Here is a 27,176-nt window from a genome sequence, read left to right on the forward strand (position 1 = left end):
TTAAAGAAGATGTTAGAAAATGGAAAGACCTCCCATGCTCCTGGATAGGCAAAATTAATATTGTTAGAATGACTATATCATCAAAAGCACTATACAGGTTTAATGCAATTCCTATAAAGTTTGAATGACGTTCTTCATAGAAATAGAAAAGCAGTCATGAAATTCATTTGGAAAAATAACAGGCCCAGAATAGCCAAAGCAATCTTTAGTGAGAAAAGTGAAATAGGAGGCATCACAATTGCCAGACTTTAAATTATGTCTTAGAGTTATAGCAACAGAAATGGCATGGCACCAAAACAGACATGAAGACCAGTGGAACAGAATAGAAGACACAGAGATAAATCCAAATAAATACAGTTATCTCATATTAGACAAAGATGCCAAAAAATGTACACTGGAGAAAAGATAGCCACTTCAACAAATGATGCTGGAAAAAGTGGAAATTCATATGTAGCAGAATGAATTTAACCCTTATCTCACCCTGCACAAAATTCAACTCAAATATAGATCAAGGACCTAGGCATCACACTGTGCCTAACTTGAAGAAAATGTAGGCCCAACTTTCCATCATGTCAGCTTAGGAACCGACTTCCTCAACAAGATTACTAAAGCATAAGAAGTAAAGTCAAGAATCCATAAGTGGGATGGAATCAAACTAAGAAGCTTCTTCACAGTAAATGAAATAATCAAGAACATGAAGAAAGAGCCTACAGAATGGGAGAAAATCTTTGCCACTTGTACCTCATCGTATTAATTTCCAGGATATATAAAGAACTCAAAGAACTTAACACCAAAAAACCCTCAAAAAGAAACAACCCCCCCCCTCAAATAACCCATCAATAAATGGGCAAAGGAAGTGAACAAGTACTTCACCAAAGAAGTACAGTTGGTCAAATCTCTAGCAATTAGAGAAATGGAGATTAAAACTACACTAAGATTCCATTTTATTCCAATCAGAATGGCAATTATTAAGAGTAGAAGTAACAATAAATATTGGCAAGGATGTGGGGAAAAAGGCACTCTCATGCATTGCTGGTGGGACTGCAAATTGGTGCAACCACTCTGGAAAGCAGTATGAGAGTCTTAGAAAACTTGGAATGGAACCACCATTTGACCCAGCTGTCCCACTCCTTGGTCTATTTTCAAAAGATTTAATATCATCATACTGCAGTGATGCAGCCACATCAATGTTTATAGCAGCTCAATTCACAATACCTAAGCTATGGAACCAACCTAGGTGCCCTTCAACAGATGAATGGATAAAGAAATTGCGGCACATATACACAATGGAATACTATTCAGCCATAAAATAGAATGACTTTATGACTTTTGCTGGTAAATGGATGGATCTGGAGACTATCGTGCTAAGTGAGATAAGCATATCCAAAAAATTAAAGGTCGAATGTTCTCTCTGATATGCAGATGCTAACAACCAACAGCGGGGTGTGCTGGAAGGCAGAATAGAAGTTCATTGATTAGACAAAGAGGAATGAAGGGAAGGGAAGGAGTATGGGAGTAGGAAAGACATTGAATGAATCAGACATAACATTCCTGTTCTCATATATGAATACACAAATACATGACCAGTGAAACTCCACATCATGTACAACCACAAGAATGGAAAGTTATACTCCATGTATGTATGATATGTCAAAATATACTCTACTGTTATGTAGTAACTAAAAAGAAAAAATTTTAAAAAATTAGTGTAATTTTATCAAATAATATGTAAAATTAAATGTGATTAAGGATAGTGGTGATGAGTGAATCTTTAGAAATCTGTTGGTAGTTCTGGAAGATTTCTTGCATATTCTTTTAATTTCATTTCTTTGAAGAAGCATAATTTTTTTTCTCATTGTAGGCTTATTCAATACTCAAGATGAATATAGAGATATGTTCTGTCCTTGTCCATAGAGATATGTTCTGTGTTTCTTGGTAATGTGAGAGGGGGAGGTAGGGAAGGGAGGGCAAGGACAGAGCGAAGGGAAAGGAGAAGGAGGGAGGGAAGAAAGAAGTAGGCATTTGTAACCAGCGGTATTTTGCTAGGTTTTCTCTGTGTCCTAAGTTTATTTTAAAGAATATCCTCAGGGTAAGTATGTTGTGTTCGGGAATGATGAGAGTCACAACCAAAAATACATAAATATTTTTTATTGTATAGATTGCAACAGTTAAATATTTCAAAGAGGAGAGGCCAGGAAGACTTGTATTGGAGAAGAAGGGCACAGCACACTGTGTCAGTGGAGGTAACCTGTATTCTGAGTGACACTCACATCTCGGTGACAGGTGCACCATGCCCTGGCACCAGATGCCTGAGCGCTGTGGGACCGTATAGATGGGAGCATAGCATGCCAACCTGAAGTACATCTGCATCGGGAAGCCTTACATCCTCCAAGGAGTGCTTTCTTGCCCACCCAGTGTGTGCAGGATGGCAAACCATGATCTCAGGCTGTAGGCAGCATCACCGCCCCAGAGGAATACTCACAGGTGCTGAAAGGAGCTGCTTCTTGATAGCCCAGAGCAGCTTCCACTTCCTGCAGATCTTGCTCAGTTTCAAGGACACACCACACAGGACTCAGAGGTGCTTTGTTTTTGTAGTAAGCTATTACGGTTTACCCCTGCTCTTTCCAGTTTAAATGCTTTTCACCAATCAGGAAATCATTTTCCAGTAATTAATGTTGCCTGGTAGTAGCATACCAACATCAAAGGCATCTTTTTTGAGAACTCTTACCTTCATCCCAGTAAAGCTTTCATACTCACCAGAGGTGTGGGATTATGACAGGCCAGATAAGTGTGTAGATCTGCGTTTGTACTAAACTGGTAGGCTGAGTGCTGGGAAAGGTGTCAAAAGATTTCAGCTTGTTCAACTTTCTCTTCAGAAGGTTTCTTGGAGAAGGAAAAAATTAAGCTAAAATCTAAAAAGAAAGCAACAATAAGAGTTTTTTTTTAAAGAATGTGCTGGGGCTGAGATTGTGGCTCAGCGGTAGAGCGCTCGCTTAGCACAGTCGGGACCCGGGTTTGATTCTCAGCACCACATAAAAATAAAGGCATTGTGTTGTGTTCATCCACAAAAAAGATTCTCTCTCTCTCTCTCTTTAAAAAAAAAAAAAAAAAGAATGTGCTAACCACCACAGACATTTTTCATGGAAACCATATATATTTATACATACACAGAATTGAGCATATAATTTCATAGGATTTGCAGGCCCCCCTACCGCCCCCCCCCCTCAAAGTATTTAGTTTCTGGATGACACATGAATGAAGATACAAAGCCACCAGGGTGCATCCTGGGGACAGAGTGGATTGAGCAGTGGGGACTGGTAGAACGCACAGAGAGACTCCTTACATGTCTCAGGCTCTTGTGGACACCTTAGCCCTGCCCGCCTCTTCTCTGACATTGGCCTGTTGACCAGTTGCCTCCTTCTCCCTGTATTTATTACAAAGTTTCTTTTTTCTCTTGACTTTTGGGAAATTAATATCCCTTTTTGTTCTGCTTTCTCTCTCCACCTCTTACATTTACATATTCTTTTTTCTTTTTGATGTTCACTTTTATCTTAAAGTGAAAATTATATTCTTCAGTTATCTATTTTTTGATGATCCCAAATCTCTGCCTGATGTGGAGCATCAGACTGTTTATCACTGCCTGTTTACATGTACACCAGAGTGTTCCACAAATATTAAGCAAAAATTCCCCAAATTATATCCATCCCACTCACTGTGTTTCTGGAGATTGCATTGTGTTCTCTCAAAAGAGAATTTCAACCAAGACACAGAACTTGGTAAAAGTATACCAATGTTTATTGGAAGAGAAAGAAGATAAGAAAACACTCTCAGAGAAAGGAGAATGACAGCTGCTGTCTTTGTAAGCCCAATTTTATTAAGGTGGGAGGGATATTTTTGGAGAATTTTGCTCAATCTTAGCTTTTGATTGACAGTTGGATTGTGTAAGATTTTTGAGCCTCTACTGTGCATGTCTGGATAAGGGTAATGTGTGTGTGTGTGTGTGTGTTTAATGGTGGAGGAGTCTGAGCACACATTCTTCAGCCCTGAAAATGAAGAGTAACACTGAGAATAACAAGTTGTTAGTCCACAGGGTAACATACCTTTTTAAACCAGAGCGGGTAACGGCCTTGTGTGAGCTGTTCCTAAGAAAGGCATGCTGAAAGTTAACAGGTAGGCTCGATCTCTGGAAGCACCCTCTTGAGCTCCATGTTCCTGCAGCGTGTCTGCCTTTCAGCTCTAGTTCTCCTGGATTTCCTGGGTCATCTGCTATCTAAAGTCTTTCCCTTCTATACTTCACTGTCACGGTAAGCCCTTTCTGTGAATATCTGTATACAGAGCGTCTTTTAGGTCCTATTCTCCTTTTAAAGATGAAACAGTTTATGTAATTAAAACATTTTGCCTTCAAATTATACTGTATTACTATTGTATGTAACAATGCTGGTATATAGACCCTAATCTATCTGATATTATTTCTTTTTATGTATTTTTGTGATAGGGTCTCACTAAGTTGCCCAGGCTGGCCTTGTACTTGTGATCCTCTTGCCTCAGCCTCCCAAGTTTCTGGGATTACAGGTGTGTGCCACTGTGTCTGACTAGATCCTGTATTTCTTTTTCTTTTTTTTTTTTCTATTTTTTTGTAAAATATTTTTTAGTTGTAGATGGACACAATATCTTTATTTATTTATCTTTATGTGGTGGTGAGGATCAAACCCAGTGCCTCACCTGTGCTAGACGAGTGTTATACCACTGAGCCACAACTCCAGGCCCTAGATCACATATTTCTTAGTGCATTTATTATAGTATCAGCCAATTCTATGGCTTTAATAAAAAACAAACAACAAAACAAAACCTAAGGGTGTACCCATAGGTTCTTTAACTAGAAGAATTTTTAAAATTTGTTCTAATTAGAATGTAGAATGCATTTTGACATAAATAAATTGAGTATAACTTCTGATTCTTCTGGTTGTATACGATGTTGAATCACACCGTTTGTAATCACATATACACATAGGATAATAATACCTGATTCATTCTACTATCCTTCCTATCTCCATACCCCTTCCCCTCCCTTCACTTCCTTTTGTCTAATTCAGAGTACCTCTATTCTTCCCTAGTCCCACCCTCTTTATTGTGAATTAGCATCTGCATATCAGAGAATCTTTCTGTCTTTGGTTCTTTGGAATTGGCTTATTTTGCTTAGCATGATATCTCCAGCTCCATCCATTTACCTGTAAATGCCATAATTTCATTCTTTTTTAAAAAAGTATCTGTTTAGTTGTAGATGGACACAATACCTCTACATATTTATTTTTATGTGGTGCTGAGGGTCAAACCTAGTGCTTCATACATGCTAGACATATGGTCTACTGAGCCACAATCCCCACCCTTGCTTGAATTCTTCATAATTTCCATTCTGACTGGAGTGAGATAAAATGTTAGGATAGTTTTAATTTACATTTCTCTAATTGCTAGAGATGTTGGACATATCTTTGTTGATTGAATATTTGTTGTTGTATTTACTAAAAGAATATTTATTATGGAATTTATAATAGTTAAATGAAACATCCAACAATAGGGTTCCCCATTCTGTCCACTATGGCTCATAAGGAATGTAGCCATCATGCATCCTATTTCCAATCTGTAATTCTCATTTTGCATCAACTCATCACATATGGAAACCCAATATATGAAATAAGGTAAGGAAAATATAGTGTTCAAAAGGAATGGAAGCTCAGAGGGTCTCATGGATAGCTGTCTGGAGTGGTCCTTGATGGGATGTTGTGGTACAAGGTTTAAAATTTAAAGCTTCTTCAAATATAGTTAATGAATTAGGAAAATGCAATGCAGTAAGTGAAGAGAATGTAATTAGCAAGAGAATATGTACCGTGTCTCCCCAGCAAGAGAATATGTTCAGCTAAATATATATCTGAATGTACTCATAGCTGAAGTCTGGAGAATCACACATACATCAAAATGTAGTCGTTGGTTCTTCCTTATATGAAGACTGGGTGACTTTACTTTTTCTACATTTCCTACAATAAACAAGAATTAGTTTTGTAAATAGACTGTAAAATCCAAATTCCAGAATATTAATTTTAAGAAGATAGTGAGCTAAAAAGTATAACCAAAGCACACTGCATATTGTTATACATGAGGAAGGAGACATCCTGTGACTGTTGTGCTCTGGCCCTTGCTGGAAGAGTCTTGAGTGGCTGCAGGCTGGGGCATTGGCCCTGGTGTTGTGCTGTTAGGTGGGCTGTGAGGTGTGAATTCTGGCTCTGCGACTAAATCAGTGTCTGCGTTTTCCTCATCTGAGATGGCGCCTCTGGAGTTGTGGGTATCAGCTAACTTAAGACATGCCTCACATGCCACATGGGGAGTGACAGGTGTTCGCTGCTTTGGTTGTTATTGGTCCTGTGTCTATTGTCTTTAGAATTATTTTCTCTCCAGATTTTGTTCCCTCTCTTAACCTCAGAGGTTCCGGAAATTCTGGAACTTTAGAAGGAAAGTCATAGTTCTTATTCAGATTCATTTTCCCAAATAGGGCACCAGTCAACAGGGTACATGTTTTTTTCTTCTTAGTAAAATTTAATGGCAATCATTCCTTGTTTTGTGAGGACTTGTCTGTTTCTATGATTTCTGGCCAGAAATTGTCCATATCAGTGCTTCACTCCAGGGATCTATAGGACTAGCCCATGTGTCCTCCTGGCTGTAATTTATTACAGCAGAATCAGCAAAGGGAGAAGACACAGGGGGCAAGGTCTAGAGGAACCAAGGGGTGACCAGTCCTCGGCACTAAGTGTGGCACACATGTGAGGTGTCCACCGAGGCAGCTGGTTAGGATCTTAGTGCTGGGGTTTATCCTGTGGACTGTGGATGTGTATACCCTCTGCCTAATGAGTGCCAGGAGTCCAGACTCAGAAGAAAAGCAGGTGTTCAGCCTGAACCACATTGTCTGCAAAATTTAATTACATTAAACGCTTATTAATAGAAAATGGTGGGAACCATCTGAAAACCTAAATTCATAAATGCCAGCCAAAGGAAAATCTTGCAAATAGGTGTTTCTAAGACTGGACTCTCAGGCCTATAGTGGTAACTAGTTTCTGTATAGTAGAATGTTATCAAATGTATTTTCTCTAAAATACTAATGTCAACAAAATAATGTTTTATAAACAGTATTCTTGTAACAACTTACACCCTGTAGAATCCACCCACTCCTAGAGTCTACCCTGCAGTGATCTTCAGGACAGGTTTGGAGTTGTGCTACCACCATCACATCCTAGCTTTAGAATATTTTCATCATCTGCCCCTCAAACCTGCAGCCATCCAGCAGCCGATCTTCATACCTAGCTGTCCCCACCTCCCTCAAACCCCTCTCTTCTTCCCCGTCAGCCACTAATCTCTTTTCTGTCTTTGTGGAACAATACTTGAATATGTTTTCATCTGTGATTTTAATGGCTTTGTAAGATGATAGCTTGAAAATCATTCTCAGCTATTTCCCTTCCAGTATGTGAGTAAAACTTTAGAAATTGAGTCTGTCTGGTTGCTGCTAAACCCATAGCAGTTGTCAACAATAGTCATCATCAGAATTGATGTCATGAGTTGGGGGCATTTAATGAAATAATCCATGAGAAAGCCTCTCATTTTTACAGATTTTTTTTTTCTCACGTATTTGAAAGCATGCTGTGCATCAGTTGAGGCCAGTGAGGGTTTGACATTCACTTGGCCAGCATGTAGCCCTTTCACCTTATCTTTTTGCTTTAAGATAGAAAGGAACCCAGGTGGGGACCTGGGTGTGATTGGGCGGGGTGGGGGGAGGGGGAAAATGTAGCTGCACAGTTGCCATTTGGATTTGTGGGGCAGAGTGTTAGGAGGGAAAGAACAGAGGCTGTTAAGGTTGGGTACCCCTGATCCAAAATGCTGGAGCCCAGAGGTGTTTCAGACTTAGGAGTTTTTGGATTTTAGAGTATTTATATCGACTTTACCAGTTGAAAATCAGAAATTGGAAATGCTCCAAAATCTGAAACACTCTGAGCATGTTGCTGTTCAGAGTTTCCATTTTGAAGATATTGGATATTGGATTTGAGATGTTCAATATATACTTTATAATAAGCAGATTTTTTTTGTATTCTTTAATGTGGTACAACATACAGGAGTAAATATAAAGTAAATTTGCCTTGAGCCAAGACTAAAATTCCTAAAAATTGTAGAACATTTAAAATTTCGTCAGTTGTTTTCTAAAAAAAGTTTAATCTAGTTTATTTATTTCTCTGTGGTACTGTGGATCAATCACACATTATAGGCAAATGCTCTACCACTGAGCTGCATCCCCAACCGCCCAAATTAAAAAAATTAAGACAAATGTTCTCTGTTTTTTCCCTCTCTTTACACATTTTTAAATTGTGCATTATAATTGTTCATAGTGATGGGATTTGTTATTACAAATATATTTTATACATGCATGAAATATAATTTGGCCAGTATCACTCCCCCCCACTTCCCCACTTCCCTTCCCTTACTGATCTCCCTTTGATTTTCATGAAATCTGCCCCATCTTTCTTTTCCTTTTTCCTCTCTAGATTCCACATATGAGAGAAAACATAGCATACTTGACCTTCTGAGTTTGGCTTATTTTTCTTAACATTGGTTTTAAGTTCCATCTGTTTTCCTGCTAATGACGTAATTTTATTTTTCTTTATGGTTGAATAAGACTTCATTGGGGATATATACCACCTTTTTTTGATCCATTCAACCATTGATGGACACCTAGGCTGGTTCCATAGTTTGGCTGTTGTCAGTTGTGCTGCTATAAATGAGGGTATACATGTCTCTGTAGTGTGATGACTTTAATTCATTAAGATAAAAATTGAGAAGTGCTATGGCTGGGTCATATGGGGGTTCCATGCCTAATCTTTTGAGGAAACTCCATGCTGATTTACATAGTGGTTGTACTAATTTATAATCCCACCAAGAGTATAAAGCTCGTCCTTTTCCTCTACATCCTTTCTAGCATTTATTATTGTTTGTATATCTGATGACTGCATCCTGACTGTTGACCATTTGTATTTCTTCTTTTGAGAAGTGTCTATTTAATTCATCTGCCCATTTATTAATTGCGGTTTTTGGTGGTAAGATTTTTTTTAGTTCTTTGTATATTTTAGATATTAATTCTCTGTCAGAAGAGTGGGTAGTGAAGATTTTCTCCCATTCTGTGGGTTCTTGCTGCAGTCTGGCTGGGCACAAAATAACCAAGCCACCACAAAAGCCTTGTAGATTCAAACAGCAACTCTTTATTCCCGAACTCTCCCTGACACTCTACCCACACTTCCCGGGAACACACTGCCTCCACCGGGCTCCGAGCGCCAATTCTCTCAGAACCCCGAGAGAACTCAACGGGAACTCCAAAGGAGCGGGCCCCTGAGGCAGCAGGATCCTGGAGCTGCCCTATTCCCAGCAGGATCCACCCTAAACCTGGAGCCGCCCTGTTCCCAGCAGGATCCACCCTAAACCCTGAGCAGGGTCACCTTTCAACCCAAAATGCCATGCGTCATTCCTACTTGGCTATGGCTCTCAGCAGGTTCTCTCTTCATATTTCTAATAGTTTCTTTTGCTGTGCAGAAGCTTTTTAATTTGATGCCATCCTCCTTATTAATTCTTAGTATTATTTCCTGAGCTTTGTGGGGCCTATTGAGAAAGTCATTGCGTGTGCCTGTATATCGGAGTATTGCTCATACATTTACTTCTAGGAGTTGCATAATTTCTGTTCTGATTCCGATGTCTTTGATCCGTTTTGAGTTGATTTTTGTGCAGGGTAAGAGATAAGGATCAAGTCTCATTCTTCTACATATGGATAACTAGTTGTCCCAGCACCATTTGTTAAAAAGTCTATCTTTTCTCCATTGTATGTTTTGGGCACTTTGTCAAGGATCAGATTATTGCATCTGTGTGGTTTTGTCTCTGTGTCTTTCTATTCTGTGCCATCGGTCAGTTTTTATTGTTTTTATGCCAGTACCATGCAGTTTTGTTACTAATGCTTTGCAGTATAATTTAAAGGCAGGAATTGTGGTATCTCCAGCATTCTTTTTTTGACTTAGAATTGCTTTGGCTTTTCTGGGTCTTTTATTCTTCCAAATGAATTTTAGGACTGTTTTTTTTCTAGTACTGTGAAGAATGTCTTTGGTACTTTGATAGATGTTGAATTGAATCTCTATATTGTTTTTGGTAGCATGGCCGTTTTAATAATATTAATTCTGCCTATCCATGAACATGGGGTGGGGTAGGGTTTTCTTCTTCTGTGTCTTCAGTTTCTTTTTTTCAGTGTTCTATAGTTATCATTGTAGTGGTCTTTCACCTCCTTGGTTAGATTTATTCCTAGTTTTTTCTTTCTTTCTTTCAAGGCTATTGTTAGTGGAATAGTTTTCCTGATTTCTTCCTTAGCAGATTCATTGTTGGTATGTAGGAAAGCTTTTTGTATGTTGATTTCCTAACCTGCTACTTCACCAAATTTGTTTATTAGCGTTAGCAGTCTTTTGATGGATTTTTTTTGGATCTTCTAAGTATAGGATCATATTTTCTGCAAGCAGTGATGATTTTGACTTCTTTCTTTCCTATTTTTTACACTTTTATTTTATTCTCTTGCCTGATTGCACTGGCTAGAATTTTTCTTCTGTGTGTTTTAAACCATAATTTGGATTGAAATTTAGTTTTTCTTAAAATTGGGTTAGTAGACCCGGCACTGTGGGAGGAAGTTTGCTTTGTGCATGACACACCGTGAGTCATGCAGGTGCTGGTTATGCTTATGGATAAGCTTATGATATAGATTCTTAATGCTTCTGGAATGTGTTTTCATTTTAATGTCAGCTAACACGTTTGTAACTAGAGTGGATATTTTTGAACATTAGGAATTCAATGGCATATGACTGTTCTCATGGAACAGGCACCAACTCTGATGGTTGTTTGTGTCCTTGTCTTCCAGGTGATTTGACACGATGCTGCTCTCCATAGGGATGCTCATGCTATCGGCTACACAAGTCTACACCCTCTTGACCGTCCAACTCTTTGCCTTCTTAAACCTGCTGCCTGTAGAGGCGGACATTTTAGCTGTAAGTACAGGAAAATTTATTCATGTCTGAGCATTCCTTAAAGAAAGGCTTTATGAGAGTCTTGAATGACAGAATATTATGAAGATATGTACCTACAGACTTGCCCAAAGGACAGGTACTTGAGAATGGGGCATATCTTCATTTTGTATTGTTTAACACTTGATGCAAGACCTCATGCACATCACCTGATAGGTGCTACCGCTCCTGATGTGTGTGTGGTAGGTGCCTGTGCATACCTGCCTGCGTGCTTGTGTATTCAGGTGGAATCCTGCTGTTTTTCTTGGTACCAGCATATTTAATGACTGTGAGATGTCAATAGCATCCTTAGCGATAATGATATTTTAAGAAATACTACAAGACACAGAAAATTTTCAATTTAAGGTTAGCCTTAATGAATCAGAAGAGCAGTAGAGGGCTCCTTTCTTTGATGGTGAATGGAGAAGTATTTAGAGAAAGAGAGTGATTGCTCTCTAGACCTTGGTCCTTCTCTCAGCCACGTCTTACTCTCTTCTGTATGGGAAGTACTTGTATTTCCTGTTTCTCATTTTGTGAAGGTAGGGAAAGAGGAATTAACTCTGTGGGGTGGGGGTGGGGGGTAGATGGTCCTATACACCAGGTCTTTGCTAAGGATTTATAGTTTTTACTTTCTTGATGCTGTTTACTTAATGATACTGGATAAGGGATAGAAGGACCAGAATTGTTGCTGACTAAAGCTTGGTGTGGTCCTCAGCTGTGCTTCTGCATATAAAAAGCACTTCAGGAAAATTCCAGGATCTTTGTAGAACTTGTGTGAGCCAGGCTGGTTTTTCGAAGGCAGAGCAGCTTTACTGTGGACCATGTGAGATCCTCAGTCCCTGTCACTTTCTTTACCAGAGAACTGGTGGATTAGTTTTTTTTCCTTCTGCTGGTGTAGTCTGGAGTAGGTGGAGTAGAGGTGGAGTGTAGGTGGCATGTGTAGGTCGAATAGAAATAGAATCTTTAAGGACTGAGTCCATTGTTATTCAAATCTCTCCTCTAAACTGGTCCCCAAAGGCCTTGGAATATTGTTGGAATGCTTTTTGAAATGAGTTAGGGGATTTATGGACTGATCAGGGAATGGAGTTTTTCTTGTTTTCCTTCTCATCTTTGAGGTCTTCCTTTTTGTCCTTCTGTTACTTTTGGTGCCCGTCACTCTTTCCTTTCTTTCTTTGTGTCTGAGATGGGTTCTTATCTTGTGCTCCAGCTCTCTGGTAGTTAAATGATTTTTAGTGGACTGCTCCACGACTCCAACCCGCTGTGTGACTTTGATCAAATTACTTTGCCAATGTAGATACCTCCATTTTCTTTTTAAAAAAACTGGAGTGTTATGATAATTAAATACGTTAACTACTAGAGTGGTATCCATACCTGGTAAATGTCTTGTATATCATTTATTATCTTCATTGTAATTATTCTGATTGTCCTTCACTCTCATCCTCAAGAAGGTATGAGACTACTGGAGCTGTGAGACAGAAAAAAAGGCACAGTACAGAGGGGAATCAGTCCTCCTTGTTGGCTTGTTTCCTGTGCCTCAGGCATGCAGGCGTGGGATATGCTATGTGATGTCATCCAGCAGGGGCGCCGTGAGCATCTGTCTCTGCTGGCACTGAGGGGCATGCTGCAGAGACCACTGGAAAGGGAGCTGGCTGGAAAGGGTCTATGGCTGGGAAGAGCAGGCACTGAGAGGCAAGGCGAGGAGTGAGTAGGAGGTAGAGATGCTAGGTCTTCCTTTCAGCTGAGCCTGAGCATCCCTGAAGTCTGAGTTGGCCAGTACCAAGCTGAGTAGTTGGACTGCATGTTGATTCTAGTTCTATCTGGACCAGAACTGGGTGCTTCATTTGTAGAGGTGTCAGTTGATTTGTGCTGTTTGTCTGCCCAGTTCCTTGGTTTTCCTTTTCTTTTTGTCCATTGAAGTTTCCCTCTTGGCTGTCAACATGCTTGTGAACTAGAGTTGAGAGTTCTGAGGGGCAATGGAGATGCCTCTCTGGTGCTTTGCTGACTATTGCATAAGCCCCAGACCTGAGTACCTGGGAGGCAAACTGTGGCTCACTAAGCTCTGTGCTTCTGGTGCCTGCTCATTACACAAGAGGGCTTGAGTAAATGTCTAAACTGATTAAGAGCCTTGGGGATTTACTGCTATTGTATTTTCTTTTAATAGCATTTGCTCCTTGCTTCTTTTAGATGACTGTTTTGTCTCTAATCTCATTGTTTCTCTTTCCTTTGACCCCTGAAGAAATGTGGTGTTATTGATTATGTGAATTTCCATCTAGGAAAATGGAAGTTTAGACTTTGCAGAGCTAGCCGAGTCTAGTGATGACCAGATCGACACCAAATATCTTGAGGCCCAGAGGCCACAAGTGGCTTGTTACCTTTGAGTTTCTTCCATGTTCTTACTGAGAAGTTGTATCCATCGCATTTTACTCTTTGTTTCATGGAGTCCAACTACTGGATTTTGGTCCACCCTAGTCTGCCTTGTGGTTCCATTTGTCAGAGGGTTGATTCCTTGATGGTTGTGAGGTCAGCATGTTGAACAGCAGAGTGCACCCAGTGGGTGGTAACAAGATCACATTGTTTTAAAGACGTGTTCTTACCTTGAACAAGGCTAGTAAAACAAAAGGTGCTTTACTTTTAGTACTGGGGAAGGAGAGAGGTGCTGGTGAAATAATAATGCTTTCAGAAGACAGCAGGAGTGATGTCATTGTGAGATGAGTCTGCTGCCTCCTTCACAGTGATGTTCACTCTATAGTAAATACTGAGAATAACAGAAATAAGGAAGAGGAAACTAAATATGCAGAGTGAATAAGCAACTTTTGAAACAAAGTTTCAAAATAAAGTTTCTTGAAGTAAAGCAAGAGTGTTTCATAACACTGACCATAACAGAAGGATGGGAGGACCAAGCAAACCTTTACTATGAGTATTTCATCTCATAATTGTATCATTACTACGGTCTTCTAAAAGAACAGTTTTGTTTGTTAGTGGATATAATATTGCATTTACCAATAATATTTATTGTATTGGTATATATTGTACAGTTCTGAATATCTGTATGGAAGGGGCAAGTTTTGAAGAAGCCTGAGTACTTTCAGCTTTTCTGTGCGTACATTTCATTGCATTCCATCCTTCCACTGTTCCACTCACTGGATAAAAATGTTCAGCTTACATCAGAATCAACAAATCCTTAAAAGTATGATTTCCCCTCCTTTCTCTGGGGAAGAGTCATCTTTCATAGATAGAGTCTTTTGTTCAATCAGACCCTTATAACACAGAAAAATAAAATGGAGCTCTCTTGCTGAAAAGTGTTCTGTCTAGAAAATTCCTTGCTAGGGAATTATCAGTGAGAAAAGCTCAGAAAACTGTAGCTTGTTTAATGTGACAGGGTCATTGTTGCTGTTTGATAATAACATATGAAGTCAGAATCAGATTTTAACAGTCGTATTTAAGTTGTATATATTCTTTGCTGTTTTAGTAGATGCACATTGTCACATTTGATTTTATTGTGATGAGCAGCAATAATCAGAATTGTGGAAGTGACACTTTATCATAAACTTTTAATGTTATGTATAAACTGGCCTTAACCTCATTTTTAATTTTAATTTTATATTTAGTACAATTTGGAAAATGCATCTCAGACATTTGATGATCTTCCAGCAAGATTTGGTTATAGACTTCCAGCTGAAGGCTTAAAGGTAAGAAAACAGTAATGTCATAAAGGCACAAGGTATCTAATAAGGATATTTCTGTTGTTCTTTCATTAAAGAATCAAAACATTATAAAAACCATGAGTGGTTGTTTGTAAAGAGTAAAAGCTGTTCACAAGGTATGCGAGAGGCCTGGGATTCAGTCCCAGTGAACACACACCAAGAAAGGCATGAGGAAGAAAGTGAAGCTCTCCTGTGGTTGTAGTAGTCAGCACTACCACTGTTACCATTTAGTATATAATATCTCAGATCTGTTTTCTAGGATATTTTCTGTGTATATGTATATGTAGATGTATGTGTGTGTTCATGTATTTACGTCAGTGCTTGGACAATATTATCCAACACCACTAGAAACTTGCTCCTTTATAACCTGCCTTCCTCCCTTAATTTGTATGCCGAGGTCATTTTTTTTTTATTCTGACAAGTAAAGGTATTCCATTATATTATTTATTATTATTATTATTATTATTATTAATGGCTTAATGGTTTTATCATTAAATACAGTGAATTTGAACTTTGTTTTGTTTAATTTTTCATAGTAAATATTTGGGTTATCCATTTGTTACTGACAACGAATGTTTTCATCCTTGTGTATTCATTCAATAATTTCTATAGTGTACATTTTAAAATATAGAATCGCTTCATTTATGGCATGCATGTCTAAAAAAATTTTTTTTGTTGTTTTTAGTTGTAGTTGGACACAATACCTTTATTTTATTTATTTATTTTTATGTGGAGCTGAGGATCGAACCCAGTGCCTTGCTGGGCATATTGGCTTCTAGCTTTTTTTTTTTTTTTTTTTAAAGATTTTAAATTAAGAAAAGATTCCTGACATTATATAATGATATCTTATTGTAAAAAAAAGTATACAAAAGAAATGGAAGAGCCTTCTGTTATGCTTTCCACCTGTGTACACCAGTTGCATTTCCCTGTTGGCAGTAGATTTTATCAGTGACTTATGGACCTTCAGACCTCTCTGAATATATGATGCTTTTCAGGTATTTTTTGTTCATAATTTTTTGAACGTATAAAGATAAAAAAAATGGTTATCCTTTGTGTATATAAAAGCTTTCTTAATTCTTGTAATAGAATCCACTTTAGCTAGTTTTATCCAGAAAATGATTTATAAAGGGTAATGATGTTTAGAGAATCACAGCCTAGAAAACAGTTTCCAGACAGTTTCAGGAATACGCTGACAACCACCTTGTAGAACTGGCTTCACAAAGGATTCTGTAGCCACTGGACTATCCTACCACCTTTTCTCTCATCAGAAAACTTCTTCAGTTTTATCCCCAAACATTATGCCTCTGCTGTCATTAAGCTAACCAAAAAAATAACCTTTGCCTGACTGTTTTCTCACATGATCACTTCCAAACGTAATACCTGGATTTTTCTAATTGACAAACTCTAGGCCATGTAATTAATTACTAGCCACATACTTTGGAGAAATACCTACCTTTGGGGAAGGCCGGGAAATATGGTATTCTTTTTTGGTTTGTTTATGTTTGTTTATACTACTTAGGGAAGGTGAGAATCGGTGTCAGGAGAGGGGTTCAGAATATTTGGGGAACCATTATTGACAGATATTTATTATAATAGCTACTCTGCAATCCTGCCTGTGTCCTAAGCAGGTGATGGGAATGAGGTTTCCCCTGGTGGAATGGGCTGGCTGTGAAATAAAAGCTAAGAAAAATAGGTGGAGGAAGAATCCACAGGACACAGAAAATAATTTCAAAAAGCGGAGGCTAGGATAGGCAAGCTAATCATATGGGATTGAGCTTATATACTAAAAAGACAAAATGGAGCCTGTGCTTACTTTATTTCTATTGGGGAACATCAAAGGCCTTCCTTAGAATGTTCTTCACCAAAAAAGGTTGAAGGTCAACTGTCCAGTTCCCAATGGGTTATGCTCATCTCCAGAGTTAATTTGAGGGATCTTCCTAGTAGAGTGGAGGTAAAGGTCATGAGCCTTGGGCAATATATGGCCACAGATAATTCCCAAGGTTAAACCTAAAATCTTCCTGGCTGCCATACTGAGAGAAGACACTCAAGTAATTCATGGCCGGCTTCACTGCACTGCACTTTAATCCCTGTACCTCTTAGCTTATCAAGCAGCACCTGTAAATCTGGCAAGTTCCTGGTAAGCACTGCATGGTATTCTATCTTATGAATGATTGTGGTTTATTAGTTGTTTCCTATTAACAGATACATTGGTTCCTTGTCTGAAGTCCAGTTATTTCTGTAGAATAGAGGTCTGAAAGAAGAATGGGCACATAACATTTAAAGTTTTCATAGATACTATCAAACTACTTTTCTAAAGGCTATTCTGATTCTTTTCAATTAACAGTGTCTGAGAACACCCATCTCTGTACTCTTGCCATCACTGATAATTATCGGTGTCTTGACTTTTGCCAATCTGATTGGCAAAAAGTATAATCTTGTCTCAATTTGCATTTCTCTGATTACTAACGATGTGAGCTGGCAGCCTTTCTTTCGGACTGTCCTTCTCACTGAAAAACCTTTTTGCTTAGTGAATTTGTTTTAAAAGAGTTTCATTAATTCTTGATAACCATAGTCTTCTTGGTGCTCCTCTATTTCTGTGTTACTGTCAAGTCAGTTTACATTTCAGAAATAGTTTGAAATATAAACAAATAATTTTGTTTTTTTATTGCCTAATTTTAAGTATCTGATTTTTTTTGCACTGTGACAATGTAGGGTAAACCCAGAAGTGAAATATGGGAAGAGTAAAGAGAGGATGTTCAAATAAATCATTGAATTCTTTTTTTAAAATATTTTTTTTTGTTGTTGGACACAATATCTTTATTTAATTTTTTATTTTTATGTGATGCTGAGGATTGAACCCAGGGCCTTGCACATGCCAGGCGAGCACTCTACTTCTGAGCCTTAACCCAGCCCAAATCATTGAATTCTTATAGAAAGCGTCTGTGGTTGCATGATTGGCTTTGCTATTGCTCAGAATCAGGATGAAAAACGCCAACCTACTCATTGTTTACAAGGAGCACTTGATGATACCAAAGTGGGGTGGCTCACTATGGCATAATGTCTGTAAAACCAATAAGTTAAAAACATAACCAAGTTAATTTAAAAAAGCATTGTGGTTATTAAGAGACAGGTGAGTCCCCAGGACATGTGGGTAGGGAGCTGAGCACTGGGACTAAGGGCTAAAGCAGAGAGACTAAAAAAATGCAGACCACCAGGGCACTGCTCATTTCTCTGGCTCTGATCCGCTTTAGTACCAGGGGTATGATCAGGCCTGTGTCTGCCTCCTTCCTGAGTAGACTAGAGAACTCATCTAAACAGCCTTTCTACAGCAGCAGCTCCCCACTCCAGGTGGCCAGACAGGAGTTCCAGACCAGTGTTGTATCCCGGGACATTGACACAGCAGCCAAGTTCATTGGTTCCGGGGCTGCCACAGTGCAGCCGGATCAGGGACTGGCATTGGAACTGTGTTTGGCAGCTTGATCATTGGCTATGCCAGGAACCCGTCTCTCTTCTCCTATGCCATTCTGGCTTTGCCCTGTCTGAGGCCATGGGGCTCTTATGTTTGATGGTCACCTTCCTCATCCTCTTTGCCATGTGAGGCTCTGTGGGATCACCCACACGTCCCTGCTGCTTCAACTCCACTGGTGCTGGAGTGTGCTGAGCTGTACTATTAAACCACATTTCTCTAAAAAAAGAAAGAGACAGGTTAGGAATACCTTTTAAACTTTTCCCAGAGAGTTTAGAGGGGGTAATTACTGTTGGTCTTAGTATTCCATGTTCTGTAGGTCTTTATGTCACTGGATTCCATCAGAATAATCTAGAAGACATAAGCATTGGTCATATAGCTCATATCAGTTGATTTTTGTGTTTGCAGTTCATTCATATATGTTCCAACATTAAGCTAATAATATTCAGAGGCCCTCTCTGTCTTCCCCTGTATTTTCTCTTTTTTCTACTCTGTATTTTTTAAAAAATGATGCAAGAGAATCAGAAAGCCAAGGACATTTTTAGCTAATTTGAGCTTCAATGGAAAAATGTGAATCTTTTCATGAATTAAGATATGGCATGCCAGTGTTATAGACCTTTAGTTAAAAAAAATATTTTATATTTTTAGTTAGGAAAGGGCTGTTTTCAGTTTTATATTTTAGTTTCTTATATAAAAATATCTTTTGTAGATAACTTTTTATTAGACTTTGCAACGTATGTCATTAATGAAATCAATCAGTTTATAATTTATTTGGACAGCTTATTCTGAGCTATAAAATAGTTATTTTTGTAAAATACTAGTTCTTTTTCTTGGTAAAATGATATTTTAAATATATTAAACAGTGTCACTTAACTAGTATAAGTATAAAATTTTAACTTCCCCCTAATTACCCTCAATTCTTATTTCTCTCTCTAGTAGTCGGATTAGTAAGAAGGCAGTTATTAGTTTTATTCTTACCCTTCACCTTCTAGATTTTTAGAATTCTATTTTTTAGTAGGCTAGATTAGAATTTTTAAAAAGCAAGTGAATCGGATTCTTAACTAGTTTATAATATTACTGGTCTATTTGGTTAAGGCCCATATGAGGACATGACTGCTACTCTTTAAAAAATTGTAAGAAATCTGTGTTTTCTATTTCCAGGCTGAAGTGCTTTAATCCATGTGAATATAAAGGAGCTGCAGGGAGACAGCAGGTTTTGGTATATGGATAAAAATAAGTCTCTGGGAGAATCTTACATTTTTGAGAATTCTGTTCTGGAGGCTTGTACTTTCTTGTATTAGAGCCATGTTTGAAAACCCTTCATCTTCATTCTCTTCTCCAATTCCTTTTGCCAGGGACTTAACATCTTACAAATCACAGCAGGTGTACATAGAACTGTGTCAGCATCCTATGTAGACACTCCTAGGTGCTGTTCCAGCTCCCCCTCTCATTGGGCCAAATTAGTCTGGCCCAGGGCTTCTACCAGCCTCCGAAACCCTTTGGGCCTGTGTGAAGCCTTTCACAGTATAGGAACAAACCGCTCCTGAGCTGGTGTTTCTGAAGACAGTAGCTCTCTTTCAGAACAGCAGCTGGGACTGTGGAGCGTTTCTATTTCTGTGATTTTTTTTTTTTTGCAGCCACCTGTGGTTGTGCCTCAGATCAAAAGGGCATCAGTATTTTCCCCAAAGTCTCAGAAATGAGAAGAGAGCTGACGAAGAGAAATTGTATGGTGTGGTCCCCTTTCTGAGTGAGACCCTCACAGGGAGCTCATCGCCAAGAGTCCCCATCAAACATTCTAGGAGGTCTTGGAGTTTGGGGTTGTGGCTTCCCCCTTCCTTCCTTCACTGAAGGAAACTGAGTTCAAGTATTGCTATGTCCTTGCCAAGACTTGGTGTTGTCAGAAGTAACTTTTTGCTAACATGGTGGATGTGAGATGGCAGCTTGTTCTGACTTGGTATTTCCTGGATTACTAGTGAGATGAAGCATCTTTCTGTAGGATTATTGGTCAAGCAGTTTCTTCTTGTTCAAATTCTTCTTTTTAACTTACTTTTGGATTGACTTGTCAGTTGTTAGAATACTGATTTATAGAAATCCAGACTAGAGCCCTTTGGTCCTTTGGCTGTGAGTTTCAGGAGTTTTGCACTCTGTGCTTAGATTGCCTTTTGTTATGCCCAAACTGGAATTTTGATGCAGACACCTTTTTGATAGTCTTCATTTTCTGTGTTTTTAATAATCCTTCTCTACCCTGAGGTCTTAAAGTATTTTCTCTGTTTCCTTGAAAAATCAAGAAGAAAAATTCCCTTGGTCTCACCCTGTTCCACGCTCACGAGATCTCTAAACACAGCTGCTGCATTTTTTTTTTTTTGAGTTAGTCCTATACTGTTTTGCGTGGGGGCTACACCATTTTACCTTCCCACCAACAATATTCATGGGTTCCTATTTCTTTATATCCTTGCTAACATTTGTTATTTTTCTCTGTTTTTTAATGCATCCATCTTAATGGGTATAGAGTAGTATCTCATCGTGGTTTTGATTTGTATTTCCCAGATGATTAATGATGTTGAGTACCTTTTCATGTGCTTTTTGGCCATTTGTATGTCTTTGGAGAAATATCTGTTCAAGTCCTATGTTCACTTTTTAATCAGGCTTTTTGTTGTTGATTCATAGGAGTTCTTTCCATATTAAGAGTAACAATCCCTTATCAATGATGTGATTGCAAATTATTACTCCTAGTCTGTGGGTTTCCTTTTTACTCTGTTAAAGTGTCCTTTAGTTCTCTAAATCTCTCAATTTTCTTGAAGTCCATCTTCTCTATTTTTTTCTTTTGTTGTTTTTGTTGCTTATAATTTTATTATAATTACCAAGAAATCATTGTCAAACTCAATGTCATGAAGGTTTCCTTATATTTTATGATTAAATGTTTCTTTATTTGCTGTATGCCCTAGGACAACTTTCAGAGACCATAAATGGTTATTTTTAAAATAATTTTGACCAGTTATGGTGAAAATTAGTTATGGAAGTTGTGAAAGTAGAATATCTCTTCATGATTTTTAAATCATTAATTAAAGGCTCACTCTGGCCAAATTATAACATCTTACATGGTTTTTTAAATTGGCCTATCAAATATTGAGACATGTTATAGAGAACTCTATGCATTGCACCTGAGTTTCATATAAGCACGTAGGCTCTTGGATCGCATGTTGGTGTCTGGGTAAGTGTACCTGCTGCCCAAGCATCATGAAGGTGTAGCATAAATTCCTCTTCTTTCCAGTAATCTGCATGTCATGGTTTACCTAATGATAAAAATGCTTCAAATGAATGGGCTCCCCTAATCCTTTGAAACAAGATATTCTATAAACCTCCGCTGTTGTAGTGATACTGCTTCAATACAAAGGAGATTTCTGGTTTTGCTGTCTTTATATCTGATTCATCTCATAAAAATTGAATTTCAACTGTATCAAACACTGGAAGGATGTGCATTCAAAATGATCACCAACTTGGGTCATTTTCTCATGTTCCTATTAGAACAATTTTACCAATATTCAATATTTACAAATTAGTAAGTTGGTGAATGGGGAGCCAGGAAGGGAAAGGTTACCCTGGGGGTTCTCACAAAAGCAGGTTCTTTATGTTGCATATGCCTGCTGCTGTTGGCTCTCGGTATCAGTGGGTTCAGCATTTATGGTTTCAAGGAACTGCGGGTCAAAACCATTTTTTAAAAATTGCATCCATATTGAACATGCATGTACTTTTTTCTTGTTGTTATTCTCTAAATGATACAAATGACAACTATTTACAGAGCAAGCACATTGTCTTAGATGCTACAAGACATTTAGGGATGGTTTAAAGTACCAGGAAGCCATGTGGGTTCTGTGCAAATACCATGCCATTTATATAAGAAACTGGACCGTCTGTAGATTTTAGTACCTTTAGGGGGTTCTGGAATCAACTGCCCATGATCCAAAGGGATGACTGGACAGTGTCTGGCATGAATTGCAGATTTTTTGAGAACATGATCTCTGTCTTTACCTCACGCCATTAGGCTGTGTCCTGCACTGCCTGTCTTATAGTAGAAGATCAATAAATACTTTAATAAGTGAATATTTAAGTAAAAAAGAGGAAATAAAACTGAAATTAATCCAAACAGGGTGACCTGTTTGGAGTAAGTTATTAAGTAGGAAATGACCCAAATCTCTAAATATATATTTGCTATCTAATGTATTCATTAGTGTTATTTGATAAGCATGAAAATCACATTTAGGGCCTGAGAGCTTGGCCTCTGCTGTGTTTAGTCTCTGTTATGTTGTCTGTTTTCTGCTGGACTTCACGGCCTCTGTGGAGAAAGTTGAGGATAAAACCCCAAATCTTCAGGTTGTATTTTGTTTTCTGACAATAAGAGGTAGGTTGGAGATAAAGCAGCTTCCTTTGTTCTCCTTGCTCATCTTATTTTATGTCTTGTGAGAGCTGAGCAGGTCAGCAGCCTTGAGCAGCAGGGCTGCCAGGAGTGAGGTGGCATGCAGAGAGAGAAACTGAGCGGCTCAGGACTGTGGGTCATTGCTTCACTCAATGCACAGCTTTCATCCAACTACTCTTTTCTTTGCCAAGTTGAACTTTTGCAACAGACATGTTACTTGTGGTCTTTGGCAGACAGTAGATTCTAAGAGAATTTTCTTTGTCATGAAATCTGAAAATGAATCCTTTATAAAACAAGGAATTTTTTCCTAAAGTTAATAAATAATTATAGTACTATCTGTTGATTGGGGTAAAAGTATTGAAATAAAGTAAAAACTATATTGACTGGTTCTGTACATATAAAACTATCTTTAATTTTATGCTACAAATTCCCACTGGTCCTTCGCAATTTATTTTAAGTGGCTTGAACTTTTTTCTTTTCCAAATGGGTTTGTTTAGCCCAGATATCATCTTCATCATTGGCTTCATGTAGCAACTAATATTAAAGGAAAATCTTCAGTCTCACCGATCTCACTTCATTTTCTTTTTGTATTTAAGTTAAATTTGAAAGTCAAGTTTTGAACAAGAGGAACATCTTTCTGTTTTGCTCAGGGTTTGACAGCATCGCCATTCACCAGCTGAGTGTTCTTGGGAGAGTTATCATCTCAGAGCCTAAACTTCTTTTCTAGAGTCAGGCTGGAGGTGTTTGCTGAGCCTGATTTGGGAGTGTACAGCTGTTGTGTGTTCCGCACCTCGAGTGTGTTTGATAGCCAGCTTCCTTAGGTCACCTGGATTTCCTGTAAGTCCTACTCAGACTTTCACACCACTTCTGCTGTCACATGCAGGTATCATGGGAGGTGATAGGAAGGTAGAAGAGAATGCTAATAATTTAAATGAGATGTGTGCTTTTAATGAGGAGCAGTGACTGTGAGCACAGTGCCAGAGTTAGGGCTGGGCTGGGAGGGTGGGACCTGGGCTGGCCCTGGTGTTGAGCTGCCTTGCCAAGGTGAGGCGCTCCTCCTGGGTGGGAGCTGCTGGGCTTCCCACGCCCATTCTGTCTCTGGCGAGTTCCCCAACCCTTTAAAGCCATCTACTTGTCCACAATAATGTACATCCAAAGGACTGGTGTGAAGAGAGTGGCTGTCATTTATCACTTCACTTTAATTTTAGGCTTAATTTGACCTCTTTTTTCCTGGTTTCTTTAGACAAAAGTTAACGAAGTCTGATTTGAAGTCTTTCTTCTTAGTGCTAAAAGTTTCCCCAAGGTAACATTTTAGTTGTGTCCTGCAGATTTTGCTAGGTTGTGTTTTATTTTCTTTTGTTTTGTTGTTTCAGGCTGATGAGGCCCGCTTCTTTTAATACTTTTGTAGTATTAATGAGCTGTTTTTTTTGATGGGAGGGCACTGGGGGTTGAACCCAGGGGCTTTTTTACCACTGAACTAAAACCCCCAGCCCTTTCTGTTTTTCATTGTGTGCCAGGGTTTTGCTAACTTGCTCAGGGCCTCTCTAAATTGCTGAGGCTGGTCTTGATCTTGCAATCCTCCTACTTCAGCCTCCCGAGTAGCTGGGACTATAGGCGTGCACCACCATGCTTGGTTTATTAATGGCTTTTAAAAATGATATTTTATAATCATTTTCATTAAAATTTAAACTATAATTCATTAAGTAGAACATATAACCCAAAGAATTTATTGGGGAGAATCCTAGCTGAGTGTAAAAAGTGAGGTGTAATATTGAGACAGCATAAATGTAATGTCATATTTGTGAAAGGATTTTTCTAAATCTTTTCTTTTAATTCAGTTAAAATTTAATTTAAAAATTATTGTATACCTTCAAATTTCCATCTTATTTAGTGCTTTCCTCGGTGATGTGCAGAAAGACATGGGAGATATGGCTATCAAATTTGCAAGTGGGCATGGAGCTTGGAATAAGTAATACACTAATGTTTTTCCCTTCAGTCCTAAAAGATGGGAGAGTTATAGCATAGTAGAAACATTGGTCAAATTGTTTGCCAGAAACTGAAGTCAGTTTTATGATGCATGCAAGCATTGACACAGAACGTCTAGAGCAGGTTTAAGTGTGAGGTTCCTGTCAACTTGCATTGGCCAGATCAACTGAGTGTAATCTCTTAAATAGTTTTTGTTACCAAACTGAAATATGAAGTGTAGGGACAAGTCCTATGCCACTTTTTCGGTGATTGCCTTTGTAGTTAGAATTGCCTCATTCTCTGCCGTTGTATCACACGCAGTTTGTGGTTTTAAAAAATCTAATAAAAATAATTAAAAATTATCTGTTAACCCTTAAATGACAGTGTTACCAGCACCCTGGTAGAGCAGATTCTTTTTTGGAGGTGTGAACTAACTGGTAAGATAAAAGATCAGAAAAATAATAAAGAACAAAAGACAATAGGCAGATTATAGTTTTAAAAGCGGCTCGCCTGGTGGGTCTTCCAGCCCTGTTAGGAACTGGAACTGAACAAGGAAAAAAGTCCCCAATCCTTTATTTAAGGGGAAATACATTAAAAGGTTTCAGTGTGGCAGGCTTCTTGATGAAGACAGGATAAAGATGGGGCAAACACGTTGTTTGGGGCAGGTTACACCCATCTCCAGGCATTTGCGTTTGAACCTAGGCACCAGAACATTCTGGCTTTCTCGAGCTGAGGGATTTCACCCAGTAGTTCCCATAACGTAGCCGCCTGCCTTATGTTGGCTCAAACAAACTCGTAATTTATACATGGCTTCCAACACCTAAATTTCTTGGTCAGGAACTCTTTCTTATCCATTAACCTCCTAAAATGAGACTAATGCATTCAGAAGAAAAGGAGTTTATTTAAAGGAATTTAATATTATCTGAGTAAAATTTAAAAAAAATTTTTTTTTTTTTTAATCTTTTCCTTTTCTTTAGGGAATCAAACCCAGGGGCCCTGATGCATTCAAAGCATGTGCTCTACCACTGAATGATACACCCAGCCCTGAAGGGACGTTTTAATGCATAAGAAAAAAATGCATCTCCAGCTGCCTAGGGAAAAGAAGTTAAATGTGCTGCATGTGTGAAAGTTACCGGTAGATTCTGGAAGAATGATTTAAAAAATAAATGAAGAATTAGTAAAAAGACAGTGGGGACTTTTAACATTCCAGAAAGCTGATATAAATAAATTCATTTGTCTCACATTAGGAAGACAGCTGATTACAAAGTGTGATTGATCACTTGAAACTTTTTGGTCTCTGTTTGAATATAAAACATATATGATAGGTCCCACTGACATCACTGTGACTTAAAGTATTTGTATAAAATTTTGGAATCAAGGTTCATAACCTCTTGGTTTATCTTTATAAAAGCCGTTCCTTGTTGCCCATTTTGTTCTTTATTCAGTATGTGCTTTTTCTTTTTTTGGTGGGGGAGGGCCTTGAGGCTGTGTCCCAGAGTGGCCAAGAGCCTAAGTCTGGGGCTTGAGCTCTGAGGTTGCATGGCTGCTTTATAAGATTTTGGCTTATTCCATCATTGTTTTGAGAAGTCTCCTTGTCTGTGCATGGAAGGATGATAGTAGCAGTCACCTCATAGTTGCTGCACAGGTACACTCTAGGGCGAGGTGTTGATACGGAGTGGAGGGCCCTGACTCAGCCAGCATGAAGTGGTCCACAGCCCCCTGCTATTGGCCGTCACTGTGCCCTCTCTCAGGTACCCACAGACACCTCACCACCTTTCTTACCTCACCACCTTTCTTGCTTCCTCCCACCTGTGCTTTACACTCTTACTGCAGGAGGTACACTCAGGGGCCTGCTGCCAGTTTCCTTCTTGGCATTCCCAACATCTTCACTGGTGCTGAATCCAGAGGCTCTGTTCAGCCTGAAACATCTTTTAGAAAATCACTTGAGTTATCTCTTTATGACTTCTTAACCATTTTAACTTGTCAACAAAAGTAATTATTTACATTACATTTACCCCAAACTAAATATCTTCTGAAGCATTAAAACAAGATTACGTTTAGTATGATTTTTATGTTTTAGTTATTTGACTATTGCAGTTAAAACTTGGTAACCCAAACCACTTTGAAAAACTGCTTGGCAGTGTTTTTATAAAGATTGGTACCCTGTGATCTAGTTTCCAAGTCTGTGATTCCACTTTTTGTATGCACACACTGCTGCCATCCAGCACCTGTGTGTCACCAGAGGGTCACAGCAGCCAAGAGAAGAAAGCTGGGCATGGAATCTCCTGGGCATGGGCAATTGTCTTAGGGTGACTACATATTAGCACAATGTGCCCTGCTGATGCTAGAGGTGACAAGGACTCTTACTGCAGAGCAGACTCCTCTTAACAACCACAACGGGGCTTAGCTCTGGGTGACACAGCATGTGCACCTGGCTACAGCTGCAATATTTTAATTGGCCAAGTTTCTCATGCTGCCTGATAGACTTTGTGGATGAAAGAAAGTAAACG

At 38.7% G+C, this 27,176-nt stretch overlaps 1 protein-coding gene and 1 pseudogene across 5 annotated transcripts in view; both read left to right on the forward strand.

Annotated features, from left to right (window-relative positions):
* Rnf13 (ring finger protein 13) overlaps nucleotides 1-27,176 on the forward strand; it is a 111,257-nt gene that overhangs the window by 18,375 nt on the left and 65,706 nt on the right. For all 5 annotated transcript variants that reach the window (XM_076868496.2, XM_076868495.2, XM_076868494.2 and 2 more), the window contains exons 2-3: nucleotides 10,976-11,102; nucleotides 14,726-14,806. Coding sequence is in view for 4 of the 5 variants with exons in the window: in XM_076868495.2 (XP_076724610.2) it covers nucleotides 10,989-11,102; nucleotides 14,726-14,806 (195 nt within the window). In the remaining variant the exon portion in view is untranslated. The remainder of the gene's footprint in view (nucleotides 1-10,975; nucleotides 11,103-14,725; nucleotides 14,807-27,176) is intronic.
* On the forward strand, nucleotides 18,023-18,419 carry LOC143408693 (ATP synthase F(0) complex subunit C1, mitochondrial pseudogene; annotated as a pseudogene).

The sequence above is a fragment of the Callospermophilus lateralis genome, chromosome 10 (assembly GCF_048772815.1).
Source record: "Callospermophilus lateralis isolate mCalLat2 chromosome 10, mCalLat2.hap1, whole genome shotgun sequence".
Classification (NCBI taxonomy): Eukaryota; Metazoa; Chordata; class Mammalia; order Rodentia; family Sciuridae; genus Callospermophilus; species Callospermophilus lateralis.